At 42.7% G+C, this 25,916-nt stretch overlaps 1 protein-coding gene across 1 annotated transcript; it reads right to left on the reverse strand.

The window, feature by feature from the left end:
- Nucleotides 1-700: 700 nt before the first annotated feature.
- Nucleotides 701-25,916, reverse strand: LOC106568720 (tyrosine-protein kinase JAK1). Its single transcript, XM_014139300.2, has 25 exons — nucleotides 25,677-25,916; nucleotides 25,087-25,291; nucleotides 24,626-24,749; nucleotides 24,298-24,448; nucleotides 24,021-24,184; nucleotides 23,676-23,880; nucleotides 23,339-23,485; nucleotides 23,025-23,207; nucleotides 22,415-22,572; nucleotides 21,362-21,476; nucleotides 20,896-21,085; nucleotides 20,306-20,409; nucleotides 19,952-20,107; nucleotides 19,317-19,404; nucleotides 18,740-18,867; nucleotides 18,057-18,192; nucleotides 17,834-17,985; nucleotides 16,040-16,190; nucleotides 15,780-15,874; nucleotides 15,064-15,256; nucleotides 14,826-14,950; nucleotides 14,323-14,495; nucleotides 13,850-13,967; nucleotides 13,339-13,449; nucleotides 701-2,244 (listed from the first exon to the last, which is right to left on the reverse strand). Exons 2-25 carry the CDS (start codon nucleotides 25,286-25,288, stop codon nucleotides 2,119-2,121), a joined length of 3,495 nt encoding a protein of 1,164 aa, XP_013994775.1. The 5' UTR covers nucleotides 25,289-25,291; nucleotides 25,677-25,916; the 3' UTR covers nucleotides 701-2,118.

The raw sequence follows: 25,916 nt of genomic DNA on the forward strand, positions 1-25,916 counted from the left end.
CCTTCCCTTGCTAGTAGCTGGAAGCATGGCTAGCTGGCTTTAGCCTGGCTAAAACATTTCAAGCTAGCTTGCCTTTTTACCTTCCCACATCTCCATGTGAAATAATCAGATCTATAATAAAAAAATATGCCCTGGCAAATATTTGTATACTTGCCGGTGTAACCTAAAACATTATCCCAGTTTGATATGGTGCTTGTGTATTCATTCCCATATCAGCTAAAAATAGAACATCATGTTTTGGTAATAGAGAAAAATGCACGTCTAGCTAGTTGACTACAGCAGGTTCTACCATTTCACAATAGCCTGAATCAATAGTTATTACTTCTAAACTAAAATGCCTTTTGGGGTGGATTCTTGTTGTGTGGTTTACTGTTTGAACAGTCACTGAGAATATATTTCAATATCAATGCAAAATGGGCTACTTTGATGTAGCCTACAGATTAGATCAAGGAACCAAGCGACAACACTACCCCCACAGCTGCGGAAGGAATGATACAGTGTGTCTCAATTTTCAGGTAGTAAATAGCATGTTGAATGGCGGAGTTTACGGCAAGGAGCCGCCCCTTTTTTGCAACACTCCGAATCTTGCGCCCGCGTAGAGCTTGTAGTAAGCTTTACACCAAATAATTTACCTATACACTAGATGACTGACAGGTGGCACTCCCCCACCATTGTAAAAAATTGCTTGGAAGCTATAGAATGCATTTGTTGTCGCCACATTTATTCTATTACAGACAAGTTAATGCATACTTTTTAATGATATTATCTGAGCTAAACATAAAAATGTTAATATCTCCGCTACAACAAGAAAAGTACTTAAATACATGCAATTTTGTCCTTGAAACAATTAATTGAAATACTGTAGAACTCGTATGGAGGACTGCTTTTCTGGGGAGTGCCAATATGCCCAACCGGTGGCTTCTAAGCCTCTCATTGACCAATGCATAGCATCAGCAATCCAGGGTTTATATACATCATTGGTTACACCTCTGACACCGGCTAAAAAAAGTGATCTGTTCGTTGGCTAACGCAAATTACCGCCTCAATGTCTTTCATCCTTACAAAATGAACTAACTCAGTTATCCAAAAGGGTCCTATTTAACTTACAATGTGTTTCAATAGCTTGTAAAAAGAAATAAACAAATGCTGTACTATAGAAAATATTGAATGACAGCAGCATGCATTTGAAGTTCAGAATACGTTTGAGTTACTGTATATGTACAGTATGTGGAAAAGTATATAAATCAAGCCCACATCTGGGCAGTTTGTTTCTGTATTGTAAAGAAATGTAGCTTTTGTCCTTCTGTGCTTTCTGTATGTCTTTCTGTCTGTCAGTGATGGTTAACGTCTGTCTGTCTTTCTGTGTGTTGGTCTGTCGGTGCATGTGTTTGTCTGTGCTAGATTACGTCTATTTTTAGTAGTCTGTAGTAGTCAATGTCAGTCTGTCTGTCAGTCCATCTGTGCTAACAAACGTCTGTCTGTTTCTGATAACTAACATTAGTCTGTCCGTCTGTCTGTCAGCCTTTTCATCCATCCATCCGTCTATTTGGATAGATGCGTTTGCTAAATGGCATATACACTGAGTGTTCAAAACATTAAGAACACCTGCTATGATCCCTTATTGATGTCACTTGTTAAATCCCCTTCAAACAGTGTAGATGAAGGGAAGGAGACAGGTTAAATAATGATTTTTAAGCCTTGAGACATGGATTGAGTATTTGTGCCATTCAGAGGGTGAATGTGCAAGAAATATAAGTGCCTTTGAACGGTGTATGGTAGTAGGTGCCAGGCGCACCGGTTTGTGTCAAGAACTGCAATGCTGCTGGGTTTTTCACACTCAACCTGTTTTCCAGGTGTATCAAGAATGATCCACCACCCAAAGGACATCCACACAACTTGAAACAACCGTGGGAAGCATTGGAGTCAACATGGGCTAGCATCCCTGTGGAACGCTTTCGGCACCTTGTAGGGTCCATGCCCCGACGAATTGATGCTGTTCTGAGGGCAAAAAGGGGTGGGGGGAGCAACTCAATATTACGAAGGTGTTCCTAATGTTTTGGTATACTCAGTGTATATTATATTATTGTATATATCCATCTATGTGTGAGCTCTATCAGTTCAGACAGCCAGTCTATCTCCTCTGTGCCTCTCGTCCAGCAGCGTCTCCAGCTCTGTGATCAGGCCTTTGAACTGGATCCTGTTCGCAGGGTCATACTCCCAACACCTCCTCATCAGAGAGTACACCTGCGCACGCGCACACACACACACACACGCGCACACACACACAGAAAAGAAGAAAGGGAGAGAGATATGTATGAGTATGTCGCACGTCATTCCTTCACAGGAGAGGCATTTGAAAAACAATTCTCTCCATCAAAATGCGTTTGACAGAAATGCCTTCGGGAACATGTGAACTTTCATGTGCCTTAATAACAAACTTGTATGCCATCTTTAAATAAGAATATAATTGTTAAATTACAAGCCTAGTTGGTTTAGCCACGGAAAAATACAGGAACCTTCACGCTAGCCATGATTGGCTGAGATAATGGATGGGCTGGACATGCCGAGAGATGAGTTCGGATTGGTCTGCCATGTAGCATGCTTCTGTCTATAACATGAGCTGCTCAGTATGTAGATAATCCTTGCTACTGAAGCTTTTTTGGAAGATATGTAAGGCATGTAGAACTGCAAAAGCGTTGCTTCTGCTCTCAACAACATTACTGCCCTGAATTTAGCAGGCACTATATCGACAAAGATCAGTGGGAAAAAGTTGTGATGGACTACTTTTTGCACATGGTCAGTGTGAACCCGGAGTGACTTGTCACAACGGGCCAAACATGCTGTACAAACAAAACGGAAAAGACACAGGACTTCTTACTTCGTTAAAGGGGTTCCGGTCTGCCATGAAGCATTCCTGCATGTATATGGGTAAGAGTCTAGCTACATTTTCAGATATCATACGTTTCTAATTTAGGCAGAAAGCCCTTTTCATTGCAAGTTAAAGAGTATTGTTAGCTAGCTAGCGAACCTTAACTTGATTGCTCGCTAGCTAACAATGAACCTAGTTGGTTAGCTTTAGCTACTTACAGATTCATACTACTGCATTTTATGCGTGGTGGCTAGCTATGACAATCTGTTTGTATTGTATGGGTTGGGATTATGGTTCATTGTTTAGCTAACTACATGACCGATCAAGTTAATCACGTGTGTCTGAAGGTGTTTACGGCCACCATTGTATTTCATGAACATGTGCACATGTCTAGACTTTACTGACCCATCCACTTAGCTAGATGTGGCTGGGGGGTTGGTGTAGCATTTATTTCACATACATTTAGACAGGTGTGTCTGGGTTAGCATCACCTACACACTAAACAAAAATATAAATGCAACATGTAAAGTGTTGGTCCCATGTTTCATAAACTAAAATAAAAGATCACAAAAATGTTCCAGCTTATTTCTCTCAAATGTTTTGCACAAATTTGTTTACATCCTTGTTAGTGAGCATTTCTCCTTTTCCAAAATAATCCATCCACCTGACAGGTGTGGCATATCAAGAATCTGATTAAACAGCATGATCATTACACCAGGGGCGTAGCCAGACTTTTTTTTTTTTTGATAAGCCTAGAAAAATTGGATAGGCATTTTTTCTACTTACTTATTACATTTATTTTGTGACGTGCACCGTATATTATTTCTTAATACAATCGTTTTATACTAGTGCATAGTACTTGGAGCAACCTCGTTACACAAATAATTACCTATCCCAGCATATTAAAATAAGACAGTAACATTAGACCAGTTGCCAACAACATAAAAACTCATCTTCAGGCGCACTTTAATATCGATGGGCAAACAAGTCTACATTTGATGTTACAATTTATACCACGGCGGGCAGTAGTACTATAAAAAGGTACCTTACCTTTAGTAGACGTATCATAAGGCGTGAGCTACATCCCAAGGCGCAGACGGCGAGGCGTTGAGTTGAATACGGTGACGATTTCATCATAATCCAATGTATCTGTCAGTTCACTCTCAAAAGACAGCAAACTGAAGTGGTTCAGCCGGGCGCTTGTCATTGATGTGCGAAGACGATTGTTTTATCCTAGTTGTTGTTGAGAAAAGTCTCTCCACACTGCATGATGTCAATGGAAGTGTGACAATGATCTTTAACAGAGTTTATATTATGGAAAATATAATCAGGGCAGCTGTCAAGTACACTCATTATGGACGAAAAGTCACTCTTTCCCATGTTCATTTTGCAACTCAACTGCTGAATAAAAACAGTGAATTCAGCATCCTCAATTGATATTGCATAATGATCGCATGTGGTCTTCGGCTGCTCTTTAAGGCCGCCGGTTTTGGATTCTTTGGAAAAGGAGGCTGCTGCTTGAATGATCCCATATGTGTCTTCTTAAAATCTTGAGTTTAACTCAGTAATCTGTCTGTCTAGAATATTGTTCCAAAGTTGCCTCAGGTCACTGTCACTCTTGATGCTGGATGTTTTCCTTAATGAAGATGTGACTACACTGTCTGCCCATTTTACAGGCAGTTTTCGCTGCCGTGATGCACTCACATCCCAATTACTAATATCATGCTTAATCATTATCTCTTCAGTTAGCTTGAGAACTTTATCAAAGTCTCCCCCTGAGTTCTCTGAACATAGAAAAGCTGCTTTTGAGGATTTCAATTAAGCCAATACAGTCCGTCACAGATAATGTAGAGCTTTGTAATCCCTTCGTAGCAAAATCACTAGTGTCAAACAATTTACTAAACGTGACTAACAGGAATAAAAACGTATTGTTCTGGATTTGTTGTAAGAGGGCATCGGCTTGTAATTTGGTTTGTCCTCAAGCCTCTGAAAAATCTGCAAGAACCTCTAAAATGAAATCTAGCAGTAACAGCACTTACTGCACTTACACTTACTACTACTCACAGACCCTGATTTTGAACTCCACCGTACATCCGTGGATGTTTCTAGCTCAATTCATGGTCTATCGGGATGCAACTCTTTCTGTACTTCTATGAATCGAGCATGTCTGTGGGATCCACTCATAAATGTGTGTAGCTGGTTTACTGTGTCAAAAAAAGTATTGACATGTCCCGACACTTTTGCAGCGGTGCACAGAACCAAATTCAAACGGTGGGAGTTGCAATGCACATGCACTGCTTGCTTAAATGTTTACTTTAGTAGGACATGTACCCCTCCTCTGTTCCCTGACATGACTGAAGCACCATCGAAACAAAAACCCACACACAGAGTGGGATCCAACTCCAGGGGTTGCAACACTTCAAGTATTTTCCGAGAAATTCCTTGTGCAGACAAATCAGTGGTTTCCATAAACTCAACAGCTCTTTCTTTAATCATTCCAGCATGAATGTATCGGATGCACACAGGAATAAGTTCTCGTTTAGATTGATCTTTATATTCATCTGCTAGTATGGCGAATTACGTGGAAGGCGCAGAATGAACTTAATCTTTTATCCTCCACAGTAACAATGATGCTGCACACTCCAGCAACTCGTTCTGAAGTTCGGGGCTCATAAGCGGGGCATTGCGAGGTAGCTCATTAAGCCTGTTTTGTATTTCTGAGTCATACTTTGAGATGAAATTGAAGATTTCTAAAAAGTTAACTTTGTTGATTGCCTCTTCGGTTTCAATATGTCCTCTGAGTGGAATATCCTGCTTTGCACACATTATAACAATATCTATGACCACTTTAACATGTGCACGGTTTCTTTCTATAAAATCCATGTTTGCATCACCATGTATTTGGTCCAACACAGTCCCACGACTTCTAGGCCCATGGGTCGCCTTGTAGGATTCAAATTTTGCAAGGGCACTAGCATGTCATTTGCTATTCTCGTGTTTGCAGCAAGCATTTCTTGTGAGTTTCCAGTTTTTAAATCCATCTCGTACAAATCTGAATTCAACATTTGCCACAGGAAAATTCCTACAAAACTTACAATAAATTGTATCTTTTGCTTTACTATACTCAATCCACACGAACTGGTCATACCACCTTGAAGAGAAGCAGCGTGATTTGCCATTCATCATACTTGAAGGGAACTTTTCTACCTTTGGTTGACAAGCTGTTTCATCAACGACAGACAAATCTGTCGGTGGACCTACTGCAGGTTCACCCCCGCCCACAGCATCAGGAACGAGAGGAGACAGTGGGGTAGGCAAGCATGCCTGGCTCAACATGGCATTGGCGGTTGTGATGGCGATTGCGGTTGTTTCTATCCTGGCGCCACCTGTTAATGTCTCATTCTGGAAGCTATCGGTAGATTGATCCAAATTATTTTCTGGCACACACTCCTTTTCCTCCAGACGTCTTTTTTTGAAAAACCTAGCGATCGACATTTGGTTTGCCATAAAACTACTAGAACTACTAAATTACCTTAGCTGGTGAGTCAATTTGAGTAAGCTAACGTGGTAGAGCTTGCTAGCTTATGCGCTACAAGGTTTAGCCACGTGACATTGCCAGGTTGTTCAGGTAAACCACCGTATACATTTTTTTTATGTAACCAATAGTCGGAAGCCAACTTGATTGTCGCGGACTATTTCTTTGTTATATTATATTAAAATTACCCATAGAAAATAAATCTTAAAAAATTTAATAAAATAAATACAACAATATTGAATAATTTATGGAACTTTTTGGGGGTAGGCCTGAGATCAAACTGCTACCCGTGGCTACGCCGCTGTATTACACAGGTGCACCTTGTGCTGTGGACAATAAAAGGCCACTCTAAAATCTTCCGTTTTGTCACACAACACAATGCCACTGACGTCTCAAGCTTTGAGGGAGCGTGCAATTGGCATGCTGACTGCAGGAATATCAACCACAGTTGTTGCCATAGAATTGAATGTTAATTTCTCGACCATAAGCCGCCTCCAACATTGTTTTAGAGAATTTGGCAGTACGTCCAACTGGCCTTACAACTGCAGACCACGTGTATGGCTTTGTGTGGCCGAGCGTTTGTTGCAGAGTGCCCCATGGTGGCGGTGGGGTTGTGGTATGGGTAGGCATAAGCTACAGACAACGGACACAGTTGCATTTTATCAAAGGCAATTTGAATGCACAGAGATACCGTCACGAGATCCTGAAGCCCATTGTTGTGCCATTCATCCGCTGCCATCACCTCATGTTTCAGCATGATAATACACAGCCCCATGTCGCAAGGATCTGTACACAATTCCTTCAAGCTGAAAATATGCCAGTTCTTACATGGCCTGCATACTCACCAGACATGTCACCAATTGAGTATGTTTGGGATGCTCTGGATCGGCATGTACAACAGCTTGTTCCAGTTCCCGCCAATATCCAGCCATTGAAGAGTGGGACAACATTTTATAGGCCACAATCAACAGCCTGATCAACTCGATGCAAAGGAGATGTCGCGCTGCATGAGGCAAATGGTGGTCACACCAGATACTGACTGTTTTTCTGATCCACACACCTACCTTTCTTTTAAGGCATCTGTGACCATCATGCATATATGTATTCCCAGTCATGTCAAGTCCATAGATTAGGGCCTAATGAATTTATTTGAATGATTTCCTTATATGAACTGTAACTCAGTAAAAATCTTTGAAATTATTGCATGTTGCGTTTATATTTTTGTTCAGTATAATAATTGAAAAATATTTAATCTCAGCACTTTCTATTTTTGATATAGCAAACTATGCAAGTAACTATTTCACTGTACCGTTTACACCTTCTGTATCCTGTGCATGTGACAAATAAACGTGTGCTTACCAGAGACGGAAATGTGAAGAACAAATCGACCTTACCAAAGTCAGATTAGGAGATATGCCAAGGACTTTATTGAAGTCTACTACTTTGACCACCTTTCGTCTTAATCTTTGGTTGTTAACTACACTAACTTACTCTGTTTAGCCCACGGCCTCACATGGGAATCTACTTTTATCCAATATAAAAAACAGCACAAAATAACAATAACGAGGCTATATACAGGAGCTACCAGTAGGGTTGCACATTTTGGTGAATATTCAGAGCTGGAAACTTCCCGTGGGAATTAACAGGAATATATGGTAATTAATGGAAATATATGCAAATTAATATTAATACCATTTAAATGGAGATGTTTTTTGCATTGGATATATTTACCATATCATATGGAGACAGAAACATAAACCTTTTACCTTATCATAAGTAGACAATTGCAAATGATTAAATCCTTCCAATATAAATTTTAAAAACTCTTTAGTTACGAATTTAACTTTAATAAAATGAGTTGACTCTTCACATGGGATGATTTCACAGAACAACAAAAGAAAGGGAATATTGAATGATCCATCGCATCTCCCAAAAACATTTTCAACATACATTTGTAAAATGATAGTCTAGAAACTAAAGCTTTGGTTGTCTTCCTCTCAGGCTTCCATGTCTTCTCCCTGGATCTCCTCAATGTCCACCTCTTGAACATCAGACTCTGAGGCCTCATTTTCACTGTCACTTTCCAACCTTGGATGGCTCATTGTCAGGCTCAAGAAGCTTCAAATTTGCCCGCATGGCCACCCATTTTTTAACCCTTGTATTGGTCAGCCTGTTGCGTGCTTTGATGTGTGTGTTCCCAAACAAGGACCAGTTGCGCTCTGAGGCGGCTGATGTTGGTGGGATTTGGAGGATGATGATAGAGGCAACAGGGGAAAGAGCCTCAGATCCAAAGTCCCTTCCACCAGGTGGCTGATGCAAATGATGGCACGACTGCCATATTGCATCTCCATCCCAAAGCCCTTCTTGGAAGTGTACTTCGCCAGACTGCCAAGAACCTTGCCCTCATCCAGGCCAAGGTGGCGAGACACGGTAGTGATGACACCATAGGCCTTGTTGATCTCTGCACCAGACAGGATGCTCTTGCCAGCATACTCGGGGTCCAAGAAGTACGCTGAGGTGTGCTTTTTGATGTATTTCAGAACTGCAGTTTCCCCTGCTTGGAGCAACAGTGAAGTGGGCAAGGCAGTATGGACTTCTTCTCTTACATCTGCAAGCAGAGTCTGAACATCGGACAGGATGGCATTACCTCCCTCAATCTGTGCAATGGCTACTGCTATAGGTTGCAGGAGCTTCAGGCTGCTTACCAGTCTTTCCCCAAAATACATCATCCAGGAGGATCTTCTTGATGGGGCTGTCCATATCGGCAGACTGTGATATGGCCATTTCTTGGAGAGACTCCCCCTCCAGGAGACTGTCAAACATGATGACAACACCACCCCAACGTGTTTTGCAGGGCAGCTTCGATGTGGTGCTCTTATTCTTCTCACTTTGCTTGGTGACAAAGTTTGCTGCAATAACTTGATGACCCTTCACATACCTAACCATTTCCTTGGCTCTCTTGTAGATTGTATCCATTGTTTTCAGTGTCATGATGTCCTTGAGGAGCAGATTCAGTGCATGAGCAGCACAGCCAATGGGTGTGATGTGAGGGTAGGATTCCTCCACAGACCAAGCAGCCTTCATGTTCGCAGCATTGTCTGTCAACAGTGCAAATACCTTCTGTGGTCCAAGGTCATTGATGACTGCCTTCAGCTAATCTGCAATGTAGAGACCAGTGTGTCTGTTGTACCTTCTGTCTATGCTCTTGTAGAATACTAGTTGAGGGGTGGAGATGATGTAGTTCATTATTCCTTGCCCACAAACATTTGACCACCTATCAGAGATGATTGCAATACAGTCTGCTTTCTCTATGATTTGCTTGACCTTCACTTGAACTCTGTTGAACTCTGCATCCAGCAAATGAGTAGATAAAGCATGTCTGGTTGGAGGGGTGTATGCTGGGCGAAGAACATTCAGAAATCTCTTCCAATACACATTGCCTGTGAGCATCAGAGGTGAACCAGTTGCATACACAGCTCGAGCAAGACATTAATCAGCATTTATCTGACTACGTGCCTCCACTGATTCCAGGAGGACCATGAGCTGTTGCTATCGATAAGGTGTCTGATTCATAATTTTCACCTTGAATGGAAGAAGAGGGACTTTTGTCAGAGGTTGCTTGTTGTGAGTGCTGAAGGAACTTTATGCACTTGGCCAGATGATTCTGCATCTTTGTTGCATTCTTCACATATGATTTGGCACAGTATTTACAAATGTACACAGTTTTTCCTTCTACATTAGCTGCAGTGAAATGTCTCCACACATCAGATAGTGCACATAGCATTTTCCTGTAAAGATTAGGAAAAATGAGTTAAAAAAAACATCAAATACAATTCTATGTAAGATACATGTTGATACATGTTTGTAAGATACATGTTTTAAAATGAAACAAATGTATGGAAACAGGTAAATGAACACTCCTCAGTTAACAGGCTCAAGCAAGCTAAAACCCACATGGTAGCAAAAACTAACTAGCAGAAATTGTTAATAAGTTAGAAATAATTTAAACACACTTTGCTGTAGGCTACTATTTACTAGTTAACAAAAAAATCATGTCATATAAAATATATTCACCCCACCAAGTATTGTAATCAAAACTTACCAGAAAGCATGTAGTCCTTGGCTCAGACAGTGTAGTAGTGTGGGCTCAATAGCATCTCATTAGTGTGCAAGATCTTGAGAATCAGCTGTACATGTGATGGAAGAATGCACTGTGCATGCAGAGGGTTCCAATTCCATTGAATTGGGGATAGTTTAACCAAAATATGCCACAAGACCTAGAATTGCCTTGTGTATCCCACAAAAAAAGTTCACTGTTATAGGCAAACTTTTTGGATGAATTTAAGCAAAATTCCCCAAATTCCAGGGCTTAACTTCCCATGGAAAATTTCCCGGAAAGTTTCCGACCCTTTGCAACCCTAGCTACCAGTACCGTGTCAATGTGCAGGGGTACAGAGGTTAGTTGAGGTAATATGTACATGTAGGTAGGGGTAAAGCGACTATACATAGATAATAAACAGTGAGTGGCAGCAGTATTAAAAAAGGGGGTCAATGCAAATAGTTGGGGTAGCCATTTGATTAACTGTTTAGCAGTGTAATGGCTTAGGGGTAGAAGCTGTTAAGGGGCCTTTTGGACCTAGACTTGGCCCTCCGGTATCACTTGCGGTAGCAGAGAGAACACTCTATGACTAGGGTGACTGGAGTCTTTGCCAATTTTTAGGGCCTTCCTCTGACACCACCTGGTATAGAGATCCTGGATGTCCGGGAGCTTGGCCCCAGTGATGTACTGGGCCGTATGCACTACCCTCTGTAACACCTTGCGGCCAAATGCAGAGCAGTTGCCATACCAAGCGGTGATGGAACCAGTCAGGATGCTCTCGAAGCTGTAGAACTTTTTGAGGATCTGAGGATCCATGACAAATCTTTTCAGTCTCCTGAGAGGGAATAGACGTTGTCGTGCACACCACACTTCCAGGTCTCTGACCTCCTCCCTCTACGCTGTCTCACTGTTGTCAGGGTGATCAGGCCTACCATCCTTGTGTCGTCTGCAACTTAATGATGGTGTTGGAGTCGTGCGTGGCCACGCAGTGGTGTGTGAACAGGGAGTACAGGAAGGGACTAAGCACGCACCCCTGAGGGGCCCCCGTGTTGAGGATTAGCATGGCAGAAGGGTTGTTGCCTACCCTTACCACCTGGGGGCAGCCTGTCAGGAAGTCCAGGATCCAGTTGCAGAGGGAGGTGTTTAGTCCCTCTGTCCTTAGCTTAGTGATGAGCTTTGAGGGCACTATGGCGTTGAACGCTGAGCTGTAGTCGGCGAACAATATTATCACGTATGTGTTCGTTTTGTCCAGGTGGGAAAGGGCAGTGTGGAGTGCAATGGAGATTGTGTCATCTGTGGATCTGTTGGGGCGGTATGCGAATTGGAGTGGGTCTAGGACATCCGGGAGGATGCTGTTGATGTGAGCCATGACCAGCCTTTCAAAGCACTTCTTTACTACAGACGTGAGTGCTACAGGGTGGTAGTCATTTAGGCAGGTTACCTTGGTGTTCTTGAGCATAGGGACTATGGTGGTCTTTTCGAATCATGACGATATTACAGACTCGGTCAGGTAGAGGTTGAAAATGTCAGTGAAGACACTTGCCAGTTGATCAGAGCATTCTGAGTATGGAGTCCTGGTAATCCGTCTGGCCCTGTGGCCTTGTGAATGTTGACCCGTTTAAAAGGTCTAACTGACATCAGCTACAGAGAGTAGGTTCAGTGCATGGTTCAGTGTTGCTTGCCTCAAAGCGAGTATAGAAGGCATTTAGCTCGTTTGGTAGGCTTGCGTCACTGGGCAGCTCATGGCTGGGTTTCCCTTTGTAATCCGTAATAGTTTGCAAGCCCTGCCACATCCGACGAGCATCAGAGCCGGTGTAGTAGGATTCAATCTTAGTCCTTTATTGAGGCTTTGCCTGTTTGATGGTTGGTCGGCGGGCCTAGCAGGATTACTTATAAGCGTCCGGATTAGTGTCTCGCTCCTTGAAAGCGGCAGCTCTAGTCTTTAGCTCAGTGCGGATGTTGTCTGTAATCCATGGCTTCTGGTTGAGATATACATTTACGTCATTTAGCAGACGCTCTTATCCAGAGCGACTTACAAATTGGTGCATTCACCTTATCATATCACTGTGGGGACGACACGTACATATCCCAACCAGAACGTACGTACATATCCCAACCAGAAGCCATTCATGTTGTCTTTCCCTTTAAATCGCCATAGAAACGGCCCCTCTCAATGCAGATTGATCTTGGTTATAGGCAATGAAAGCGAAGGATCTGGAGTTCAAATTGACGACGGTATCACGTTGATTTTGATTGGTCCAACCAGCGGAAACACCTCTAAATAGTAACGTTTCTATTTAATCAACACTGTCAAGTATAAGTATATTAAGGTTATAATATTGTAGAGAACAATCTAATGATTCATTCTGGATCATTTGTAATGACATAGGGCAAAGAAAACTATGTTTTGACATAAATTTCATAGCACCCTCTTGAATTGCCCCATTTTTCTCTGCATTCTACAGCAGTGAGTGAACGCCGTAAACATTGACTTTGATACCCCAGCACCTGCTCGGAACCATCGGATGTGCAGGATGTTCTATTCCCACTCATTCCTATTGAGGATAGTTTTAGTATAGAATAACACTACTGAATGTGTATTTAGAAAGGGTACTATTATCTTTAGTTTGGAGCGAAGTTGCCCTTAGACGCTGATCTTGGGTCTATTTAGCATTTTCCCCACTAATGGTTAAGCTTAGGATTGGGGGATCGGAAGCTGATCCTAGACCTGTACCTCGGGAAAACCTCATCCCGGCACTTTAGCTTTCAGATGAAAGAGAAGGAAAGACTACAGCCTTGGTGAACAGATGACACCACTTCCCGGAGTTCTCTTACCGTGTCTGGGCAGCGAGGTGGACAGGGCAGCCTCCTGCCGGCTATCAGCACTTCCACCAATCGGGTGAGAGTCATCAGACCTTTGGTTGGATGAAGCATCTCCGAAAATACCTGTGAACAACCATGTCACATGATCAAAACCAAAACAGATGGCCGTACCTACACCCTAGTCTTTTCTCTCAAAGTATACACTCATGCACTTCTTCCCATGCATTTAAAAGGATTGGATTGGTGCAAGCTTGGGGAAGGAGTTTTCTCCATATTTCTTACTGTAGTAATTTTCTTTAAAATCCATGAAGTGCACACTTAGGGAGAAAGGTCAGAGTATTGAATTGCAGAATAATTTGATCCCATAACAGACAAGGGCTAGCTTGATGAACTAAGACATCAGATACAGTACATGTTAAAATGTCTGACTCCTAGTGTTTTGTCAAATCAATAAAGTTTAACAAATTTGTATGAAACTATTTTCATAGTGAAGAGAGGTAAACACAGAGAGAAAGTTCTTTACCGTGGTAGGACTGCTGCTTGTCTCGCAGTAGGTCATCAGCTCATAGAGGGTCACTCCGAAAGACCACACGTCAGACGCAGGGTAGAACTTGCAGTCCATCAGGCACTCAGGAGCATACCTACAAGACAACACATACTGTAGCAAAATGTTTTGCAAAAACACCTGGAGATAACATTTCTTATTGTTCAAGTTGAGGTAGTCCCTCACTTTTTTCAGTTTGATTTCTTCCGTTTGGTGTCTACTTATCAATGAACACGACCAAGGTAAATATGTCAGCTAATGTCAATACAATGAGCCCCAACCTGTCAAGATCATTAGAGGTTTTAATCTGATCCATCACAGATAGCAATGATAGACTGGCTTCCAGGCTTTTAAATGGTATGTGACCTTGTCTCCTTAACTTTGATTTGGGAGTGAACCATCAAGTTAAGTTCTGGGACCTGGCCTTGTCATTCTATTTCTAAGTTGCTCACCAGAACACAGGGCTGTCAGTCTCCTCTTTGACTGTGTAGTAACTCTTGTCCTCCTTCATGCTCTTGGTCAGGCCAAAGTCTCCGATCTTCACCGTGCTCTCGTTCTCCACCAGAACGTTCCTGGCCGCCAAATCCCGGTGGATGAACCGCTGGGATCCCAAGTAATCCATTCCCTGAGAGACACACACACACACACACACACACATTTTCACTTGTTTTTATAGTTTGTTTACTTTTATAGCTATTTACCTGGCAGTCTTGTGGTTTCTAGGAGTCATTGAAACATTCAACACAACATTCCATATAGTACTAGCCAGTTACCAACGGTGTTCATTTCTTTGTAAGTAGCAGAAAGTTCATATAAATAAGGACTGCAATGCTTTAGAATGTCCAACTCTCTCCATAATCAGAAACCGCAGTACATACATAAATACCTATAGGGGCTAGTTAAAACAATGAAATTCCATTTTTGGGGGTATTAATAAAGCTCCATACTACAATACCTGGCAGATCTGGAGGGCGTAGTGGAGGAGTCTCTTGAGGTCAGTCTGGTGTTTTCTTTTGGGAAGGTAGTCCTTCAGGCTCCCCGCTGGCAGGTACTCCATAATCAGCTTAGTGGTCCTCCCACCTAGACAAAGAAACACGATTTTCACACAAGTGTGTGTGGTGTGTGTGTATGTATATTTACATACAGTATACATTTATGTGTGTATGTAGGATTGCATGCACTGCCATCCTCACCCTCCTCGCTACACACTCCTTTGTATTTGACGATGTTGTGGTGGTAGAGTTCTCTCATGGTATCTATCTCTTTTCTCAGGTGGCAGGCCAGCTGGCCTTTGCTGTTTGGCTTCAGAGACTTGACCGCCACCAGCTCCCCTCGGCCGTCCCCACGGGGGTCATACAGACACAGCTCCACCTTACCAAAGTGACCCTGCACAGTAGACACACACATCACAAGAACAATTCTAGAATAAAGCACGCCACAGACATAATGAACACATACTAACCCAAACAAGTACAGTTCATATCTGTACCACACACACGACATACCTCAATCATCACATTACAGGGGTATTACTAGGATGAAAAAAACTAAGTGGTCACCTCGCCACTCATATTTTGGGTTCTGAGCTCAAGGACGCATTGGGGTGGCAGGTAGCCTAGTGGTTAAAGCGTTGGGCCAGTAACCGAAAGGTTGCTGGATCGAATCCCCGAGCTGACAAGGTAAAAATCTGTCGTTCTGCCCCTGAACAAGACAGTTAACTCACTGTAAATAAGAATTTGTTCTTAACTGACTTGCCTAGTTAAATTAAATATAAGAGATATTCTTCATGAATCAATGGCTATAATTAAAAAAAGTCAAAAAAATGGATGTACCAATCCCAGCATGCCCCTTTTAAAATGAAGACAAGCACCCCAAAAGTAAAGTATACATGTATTAAGAGAGTCCCTACCTCTCCCAGGTCATCGATCTTCCTGAGGAACCTGGTATCAAACACAGTGGGGTCCACTTCCTGGATGGGCACCCTACCAGGTGGCAGGACTGGGTCTGGGGGAGGGGCCACAAATAGATAGAGAATGTGTTTGTATAACCCTATGTAAACACAGGCACCACACACACACACACACACACACACACACTTGTCTGCATACACATGCAGGTGATAATGACAACAAGAACAACAGAGACAGATAAAAATGTGTGTCCTCTTACTCTGCTCGGCCACCCCGGTGAGGTCCCTGACAATGGCCCTGAAGAAGGGCCTCCTCTTGGGGTCGTAGTTCATGCACTTGGTGATGAGCTCAGCCAGCTGAGGGCAGTCTGGGGTCACCAGGGAACACTGGGCCGAGTAAAACATCTCCTTCTTCTCACGGAGAGAAAGAGAGGAGATGGATCAGAACCAAGACTGTTCCAATACTGATTCCAATACCTTGGAATCAGTGATATGCTATGAATATTGTAAGAATACCGCAGTCTACAAGTGTAAAAAAAACAGGTGTATTCAATGAAATAACTCAAGACCTCCCCTCTGAAATAGATACAGTGAGGGAAAAAAGTATTTGATCCCCCTCTTAAAGGGAGTGCTCCTAATCTCAGTTTGTTACCTGTAAAAAAGACACCTGTCCACAGAAGCAATCAATCAGATTCCAAACTCTCCAAGGATGTCAGGGACAAGATTGTAGACCTACACAAGGCTGGAATGGGCTACAAGACCATCGCCAAGCAGCTTGGTGAGAAGGTGACAACAGTTGGTGTGATTATTCGCAAATGGAAGAAACACAAAAGAACAGTCAATCTCCCTCGGCCTGGGGCTCCATGCAAGATCTCACCTCGTTGAGTTGCAATGATCATGAGAACGGTGAGGAATCAGCCCAGACCTACACGGGAGGATCTTGTCAATGATCTCAAGGCAGCTGGGACCATAGTCACCAAGAAAACAATTGGTAACACACTACGCCGTGAAAGACTGAAATCCTGCAGCGCCCGCAAGGTCCCCCTGCTCAAGAAAGCACATATACATTCCCGTCTGAAGTTTGCCAATGAACATCTGAATGATTCTGAGGACAGCTGGGTGAAAGTGTTGTGGTCAGAAGAGACCAAAATGGAACTCTTTGGCATCAACTCAACTCGCCGTGTTTGGAGGAGGAGGAGGAATGCTGCCTATGACCCCAAGAACACCATCCCCACCGTCAAACATGGAGGTGGAAACATTATGCTTTGGGGGTGTTTTTCTGCTAAGGGGACAGGACAACTTCACCGAATCAAAGGGACGATGGACGGGGCCATGTACCGTCAAATCTTGGGTGAGAACCTCCTTCCCTCAGCCAGGGCATTGAAAATGGGTCGTGGATGGGTATTCCGGCATGACAATGACCCAAAACACACGGCCAAGGCAACAAAGGAGTGGCTCAAGAAGAAGCACATTAAGGTCCTGGAGTGGCCAAGCCAGTCTCCAGGCCTTAATCCCATAGAAAATCTGTGAAGGGAGCTGAAGGTTCGAGTTGCCAAACGTCAGCCTCGAAACCTTAATGACTTGGAGAAGATCTGCAAAGAGGAGTGGGACAAAATCCCTCCTGAGATGTGTGCAAACCTGGTGGCCAACTACAAGAAACATCTGACCTCTGATTGCCAACAAGGGTTTTGCCACCAAGTACTAAGTCATGTGTTTGCAGAGTGGTCAAATACTTATTTCCCTAATAAAAATGCTAATCATTTTATAACATTTTTGACATGCGTTTTTCTGGATTTCTTTTGTTGTTATTCTGTCTCTCACTGTTCAAATAAACCTTCCATTAAAATTATAGACTTCTCATTTCTTTGTCAGTGGGCAAACGTACAAAATCAGCAGGGGATCAAATACTTTTTTCCCTCACTGTATCTCTCCTGGGTAAATAAAGGATACATTTTTTTTTAAAGAATAGTTAGGCTATGTCACAGGAGTCTGGGGGTGGTTGTGAGTGAGAGATTGTGTTGCTCACTGTCTTGTCAGGGAAAGTGTGGGTGTACCTCTATGAGTTTCTTGTCTTTGAGTGGGGCCTCTCCCTCATAGCAGATCTCCCACAGTGTGGTGCCAAAGCCCCACTTATCCACCGCAACACTCAGGGCCTGGCTGTTTCTCACACACTCTGGGGCGATCCACGGGATCCTCTCCACACACTCTGCAATACAACACAGCCTTGTCAGCTGGGGAAAAAACAGACACACAGAGACGCACACACCACACACACACCTTGTATGTTGAGTGCGGAGATGGATACCCCAGGGCTACTCAGTTTGATGAAGGGCCCAGTCTCTCCCTCTAGGCCATCCCGCTCCACTAGGACGTTCTTAGCACACACATAGCCATGGACCAGCTTCTTATCCTCCTGTTGGGGACAGAAACACGGGGAAGGGTCAGGTCTAGAGCCATATAGATCTATACAAGTTTGACAAACTACTACTACTGTATTGTCCAGGTTGGCACCAAGTTCCAAGACCATTACATTCTATATTAGATTATAGAATGCAATGTTATTATAATGGCACATTTCTATGCCTGATTCGTACTATAAGGTCAACCAGAATCATACTAGACCGGCTCTGGTATTTTCTTTTCACATTGTCCTTTCTACCACGGTTCCAGTAACTATGGGGAATGCATAACCAGGCCACCATTTTGGAGAAAAAAATTGTATAGACCAGCATAGGCTGGTCATGCTGGTGACCAGACTTCTTTTTTTTTCTTCTTGTGCCTTCGCTGTGTTTTCGCTGGTCACCAGAATCACCTGCTTGACCAGCTAGTTAGCTAGCCTAACCAGCTAGACCATGCTGGTCAGACCAGCTTGTTTTTTCCCACATCAGGGCAGCCCAGTACAGCTCGGTTTGGCCCTGTAGTGTCAAATTGCAATTGTGTCTCGTCTCATCACGTCTCACCAGGTAGCTGAGGGCGCCGGTCAGTTGTTTGGCCACTTGGTACTTCCAGGAGGTGCTGAGTTCAAGACGATGTCCCCGCATGAACACATCCAGAGGACCCAGCGTCACATGCTCCTCCACAATGATATCTGAACAGCGACAACACCATACACACACACAGTTAGAGGTACAAAAAAAGTCTAGCCTATTTCAGATAGAAAAGTATGAGTAGGTTGCAACTTAATAAAAAAAAGAAAAAGAATACTTTTGCTGTCAGAGACATTTTCCACAATATACGGTATATGCAGACAATCTATGTCCTAACCTTCAGCGACGCAAACTAATCAGCAGTATCGGGTCAACTTCCACAACTAAGAGCGTGAAGCGCAAGGCTAAACTTCTCCCTAGTTGTTGTCGTGCAGATATCATGTTGTAGGAGTGTGAAGGGTACACATGAACATGCACAGATACGTGTGTACATAGTCTTGCATGGCGCTCATCTGCATTAACTTAGGTTCTTCCTGCGGCTTGTGGCATATCGCAGAGTCTCAGTTTAAGAGTCAAAATAAGAGGAAGGAAGGAAGGAAGGATGACTTACTGTCATGGCTGCGAACACAGACACCGTGCAGCAGAGTGATGTGTTGATGGGACACCTGACGCATCATACTGACCGTTTCAAAGAAAGTCTGGCGGAAAGAGCTCAGTGTCAAAGGTCAGAGTCAAAAGTCAAAGGGAGAAGTCAATGGGTGGTGGAGGGAGGAGCGGTGTGTATGTGTGGTAGCCTGCAGGTCAAATGACCTACTAGCCTCATGGGTGGAATGTTATTAATATTTTTCATAATTTCATAATTAATAAACATTATATTATTTTTTTTTAAAGCCAAAAATCCTGTTTCTATGTCAAACAATTTTGTTATATTTCAGTCTTCTGTGATGTATATAAAAGTGTAATATTGGGACGTAAACTCAATGTGGTACATTTCAACTCTATACCTGTCATGGTAGAGGTGTCTTCTTTTTTCTAAGCCCATAACCATGTGTGTGATGTGTATACTTTGAAAGAAAAGTAGATTTGTTTAAGACTACCAAGAAACACTCTGTGAGACCCTGTATTTAGCCCACTGCAATAAAAGGTTAATGTGTATGCCAATCACATTAATTTACAAAGCCACTTTTTGTTTATACAGTGTGTGTGTGTGTGTGTGTGTGTGTGTGTGTGTGTGTGTGTTCTCACCATAGAGATGTCTCTGTGTTGGGACCCTAGCACTTTCAGGACCACTTTCACCTCGTGGTAGGTTTGGGAACCCCACACATCCTTCTCTTCCTCACTCTTTATCTTAAATTTGCCAGCATAGATGTTAGTTCTGGTGCCACAGCCCAAGTGCTCCTCCTATATAGACATATGAGAGACACAGACACGGTTATGGACAGAATAGCGTTATTGGTCGATCGAAGGAAATTCAATAAAAAGTAGTATTGTCAGTGTAGGGCATCCTGTGCACACAAACATACTGTAAACACATAGTAAAGGCTAACATGCAAACACACAAGCACATTCAAATCCACACAAGCAGACAGACACACACACCTGCACTATGTCCTCGTTGAGGATCTTGTGGAAGATGACATGATTCTGTACGGGGTACGTCAGCTCCGCATTTCTCTTTGTCACCAGTAGCAGGTTAGACATTTCTGAAAAAAAAAAAAAATGAAATGGGAAAAAATCTAGACACACACCAATCTTCTCCCTCTGAAGTGAGAACAGGCGACAGAGCTGCCGAATTCAGGAAAACCCCTGTTACTGAGCAACATTTCCTGTTTGATAGTGGTATAAAGAGAATAACACATCCAGGTCTGGTGTATTGGTTGGCATAAGGTGCCAAACCTCTGGTCAGGGATTAGGTGCCGTGGTGATACACTTTAGAAAAAAGGGTTCCAAAAGGGGTTCTTCAGCTGTCCCCATAAACTGTTTTGGTTCCAGATAGAACCCTTTTTGGTTACAGGTAGAAAACCCTTTTGGGATCCATGTAGAACCCTCTGTGGAAACGGAACCAAAAGAGTTGTTCATGGAAACAAAAAGGGTTGTTCTATGGGGACAGCCGAAGAACCCTTTTAGGTTCTAGATAGCACCTTTTTGTCTAAATGTGTGTAGAATTGGGGCAGGGTATCATACCATACCTCTGGGCTGCGGAGGGCAGGCCTTGCGGAGCTGGAATAGGACTCCGTCTGTACTAAGTCTCTGGCCCCTCAGCTGTTCCATCAGCTCCCTGAGAGAGGGCTGCCTCAGGGCTGTACCACTCAGGCCGTAGCCTTCCGGCCCCACCTCGATCTTAAAGCTACGGTACGGATGGCTATCGGTCAGGTCCACCTACAGCAGGAGAGCCAAGAAAAAGAGAACAAGTTTAGGGAGTAATCAAGCCCATTTATTTACACAGACCGTTTTACAGCAACAAATTGTCACAATTCAGTTCAGTCAAATAATGGTGACTAACAAGATAGTCACTAACACGATAGCGCCGCCAGGTTTTTAAAAGTGAGAAAGCCTCACAAAAATGTTCAAATGTATCATTGTCTGAAAATGAGAGTGGCTGTATACATGTCTAAATGACTGTGGGTGAGGCTGATGGTGGAAGTGGTACTGTACTTCATTGCATTTGACAGTCAGGATGATGTGGTCATAGTCGATGCAGCTCCAGCGCAGCACATACATGCCCTCCTCGTTGCCCTCCTGACGCAGCTTGTGGGAGGTGTAGTCCATGCTGGAGGGGGAGAGGCCAAATTGCATCATGGGAAAAGGGGTGGATCAACTCAGTTCTACACTAGTATAGAAGTATTACTGTATCACTAGCTAGGTTTCCATCCAATTGGCGACAGATTTTCATCCGAATATTCTAAAATATGCGCAGTTTCCAACCAGTGGTGGGTTTCCACCAAACTGACTTGTTGCGAATAACAATCAGTGCACAGAAATCAGTGAAGTAGTGCACAGAAAATGTACTTTTTCACTTACATTTTCATGGACCGAATAAAAATCGAACGTTTTTTTTTTTTAAATTTTCCACTCGACCAATAGTGGTCACAAAAATTGTTCTGTTAAATAGTAAATGTGCCTCCTCTGGTCTTGGCACGTGCGCTCTAGCCAACAGCTCACAGATACAGTGCGGGTAGGCTACTCTACATGATGAGATTATTAGGGATAAGAGCGAGAATATTTGTATTTGTTAAAAGGCAGACGAGCATCGATCATCATGTCACCAGAATAAGACCCTCAATATTGATTGGAAGGAAAGGTGCATCAAGCTCATTACTGTGCACTTTCACCACACTATGAAGTTCATCATAATTTATTTAATCTGTAGCTGAATAAATTGCATGGTTTCCCGAGTCATAGTGAGAGAACCACACACCATATCATCGCGTGACTCCAAGTTCACTTCGATATGATCCTACCATGTCAAACAGACAAATGATCTGTCAGCAATTATAAAATTGACTGAAAATTCCTATTTCCAACACGGCTGTCTTGATTTTTTTTATCTATACGGTGTGACCTTACTCGCATAAAAACTGTAGATGGAAATGTGGTTACTGACAAAGATATCTGTATAATCTGACAAATTGACAGTATTATAAAAATGTTGTATTTTATTCATATTTACATTTTCTCTAACGAATTAATGGGAATATTTAAGCTCACCTGATTGGACCATGACAGCCTTCCTGCAGGTTCTGTACCACAGAGGGAGGGGCCACATCTGTACACAGGAAGTGATGTGCATCCACTGTCAAACGGAAGTATCCATCAATGAGGGTGGCAAAAGACAATGCCTCTGCATGGAAACCCAGGCTCAGTTCCTGTGGTGGAGATAGAGCGACAACAAATGACAATGGAGGTGCATGTCCAATATGAAAGAGAAAATGGGTAATAGAGTATACACTGACGGAGTCTCATTCAAGATTGCTCACTCAGATATTCAGCATTATTGAATGCTTAAGTTTCCTCTGAAGCTTAAACCTGCAATATGTAACTTTTTGGGAGACCCCATCAAATTCAATGATTCCCGTTCTTAAGTTTCGTTTTTGACTCTTTTTCTTTCGGTTTTGTATACCAGCGTCAAACAGCTGAAAATACAATATTTTTGGTTATTGCAAATATATTTCACATCGGTTTAGATGGTACAATGATTCTCTACACTATACATTGCTTGTTTTGTCACATTAACTGAAATTAGGCAAACTATTACAATTTTAGCAACCAGGATATGGCGATTTCTGCATATTGCACCTTTAAACCAATGAAACTTTACCATCTTTTTGTTGTCCTGCTTGTGGACAGTGACTGTGGAGCCCTTGATGTTGATGTGTGTAATCTCATAGAAATCAGAGAAGGTTTTCCAGTCATTCGAAAGGTCTTGAGCTGGTTTGTTCTTCCAGTTGATGTCGGTTTTGTACTTTTTAGATTTTTTCTTCTCTTTGGCAGTCCATGCATTCTGAGAAATAGATGAACATGAAATCTTTTTATCTCTTTATGAACAACATATCAGATGATATTTAGATAATAATGATAGATACAATGTGTGCCATAATTTACACATTCTAAACTACAAAATACTATACTCACATTCTGTTGCTTCCTCCGCCACTTGATCCCTGTATTTCCAGACACAAGGACTTGGTACTGGGTGGGCTGACCCTGGTTACAGGAAGTGGGAGTTCCTTCGATCTCCCCTTCGCTGTCAGTCACACGTAGCACTTCAGGCTTGTACATCTTTAATGAGACAGGACACCATTATATTAGCTTCAGGAACATCTTTACACATACAGTACTTTACACAGACTTTTAGAGTACCACCTGGTTCTGTCTTTGGCCCAGTGCCATTCTTTCTTTAATTAATAGCGTGTCTGCAAACATGGTTACGCAGTGCATTATGGGTACTGTAATACATCTAGCTACACACCTCACAGCCGAACCCACGGGTCAGCGTCTCCAGCGTAGCCAAGTATTTGACCTTGATGTCATGGGTGTTGACTTTGTTGTTCTTCACTGTCTTGTTGTTGAACTCGTTAAGGAAGTGCTGAAACACCCGGGAGATGCGGACTCGTGTCAGGAAGTTCCGCTGCTTGATGATTTGGTTCACGCTCTCTGGGATGTATTTCTTATAGCTGGGTGGGATGGAAAGAGATTTGGTTGAGTCGGGGGTGTATGTGTGTGTGTGTGTGTGTCTGTGTGTGCATGAGTGTGTATAAGAAAGATGGTAACACCAGCTTAATTTTGAACCTCTTTGTGAGTGACGATTAGTTACCTGATCTGTCCTCCTAAATATGGGTTGCTGATGTTCTTCTCCAAGGCATTGTGTGTGATAGACAACACTGCCACTCCCAGGCACTCATTCTCAATACAGTGGGCCTCCTCTTCATTCTGAGAGTTACGCACTGCGGCCCGTCCCTTCAGGAAGTCATGCTGACCCTGGGAAAAGCCAATGCACAAACACATGAATCAGGATATATGATTGTGTATGCTAGAATTCTACATTTGAGGATACAACTGTTTTTAACTGTATAAAACTTGCTAAATTATACCTGGGCAAACAGATACTTCAGTGAGGCAGCCTCAAGGAGTGCGGTACCCCCTGATTCGGTCTTCGGCCCATTGCCGTTCTTTCTCTTGAGGGCATGTCTGCAAACACGTGGCACATTGTCATTCGCACCATGCCAGTTGGTGAAGTAGAACCTGGATAAAGAGACGAGGGTATTTCAATGTCAGTATGAAGTTTTTGTAAGAAAGTTATTTTTATCTCAAGTTTGCGCATTTGTAGACCAAAGTGCTGCTGCAATCGAAAATGGCTACCTCTGCTTTGTTCCTTCAATATTTGTGACAAACTGAGGAGCAACATACCCTTAGGCTTACCTCATGCGATAGTGAAGCTTTAAGCAGGTGCTCTCCTCGATTTTGAAGGTGTGATTGGGAGGGTACCAGATGTTCATGCTCTCGTCATACAAGGCAAACAGATTGAAGCAAAGAGGCGAAATGCCTAAAAAGAGAGAAATATGATTTCCCTCAACAAAGAACCAGCAAGTTGCTACCTTTCATATTCATTATCCATAACACACATTCAGATGAGCAACTCAGTAGAGAGAAAGAAGACTTGGAGTTTAGGGCTGAGTGAGAGATCTTAGTAAGACTTTTGGTCTGAGAGAGTTTACAGTCTGTGTGAGAGGGGTTTGCGTGTGAGAGAGAGCGAGAGACAGAGAGAGGGAAAGAGAGGGGAAAAGAGAAAGAGTGAACAAAGAGGGGGGACATAAACTATGATTATGTTACTGTATTAATTTCCATATATTTCTTTGTATGTAACACAGACTCAGACTCACCACACTTCTTGGCTGCCTCTGTGCACAGCTCCTCAGCAGTGTAACAACCCCGGAGAAACTCCAGCTGGTGAGAGTCTCGCAGGTAGAAGTGGACCTCGAGGCCCTGTGGTAATACAGGGATTGGCGTGAACTTGCCCTTCCTCGTCCTCTGCATCTTTACCAACAGTTGCCTGCCCATGTCCATTGCCTTGTTTCGAGGCATTCACTAAAGAGAAGATTATTGTTAAGAGGATGAAAATATCGCCATAGTAGGCTACTATATGGCTTTAATAAGTGCATAATATGTAATAGTGACTTTGATGTCATTTTAGCTCATATATTTAAAACCAGATTAATCCAAAATCATAGGCTACCTGAAAGTAAAAGGGAAAATCTGAGTACAAAATCATACAAAATCTATAATTGATGACAACAACAAAAATATTGTTCATATTTAAATCCATGTGTATCTTCAAAGAGCAGAATGTTCAACTCTGAGTATGTGAATTAAGGGAAATCCGAGGGAAATCTGAAACATCTTACTTACTTACAGTACTTACAGTAGACCAGTGACAATAACCTATGATGAAACGCCCTATGATGAAACTCACCTATGTCTTTATGCCGTCCACGAATGTCTGAAAAAAATAACTTTATCTTTCATGAACGGTCCAATATCAATGTAGGCTACTTATATCATCCTATTACGATGATGTTTTTGAGCATGTATCATTGATAAGGGTTTTAAATCCTGTACAATGAAGTTGCTAAGTCTCGGAGGTGGGTCTTCCAAGGAAGCGTCTTGTCAATTCCCGTAAACGCTGTCGCGAATCCACGCCCATGTAGTCGTC

The sequence above is a fragment of the Salmo salar genome, chromosome ssa14 (assembly GCF_905237065.1).
Source record: "Salmo salar chromosome ssa14, Ssal_v3.1, whole genome shotgun sequence".
NCBI lineage: Eukaryota > Metazoa > Chordata > Actinopteri > Salmoniformes > Salmonidae > Salmo > Salmo salar.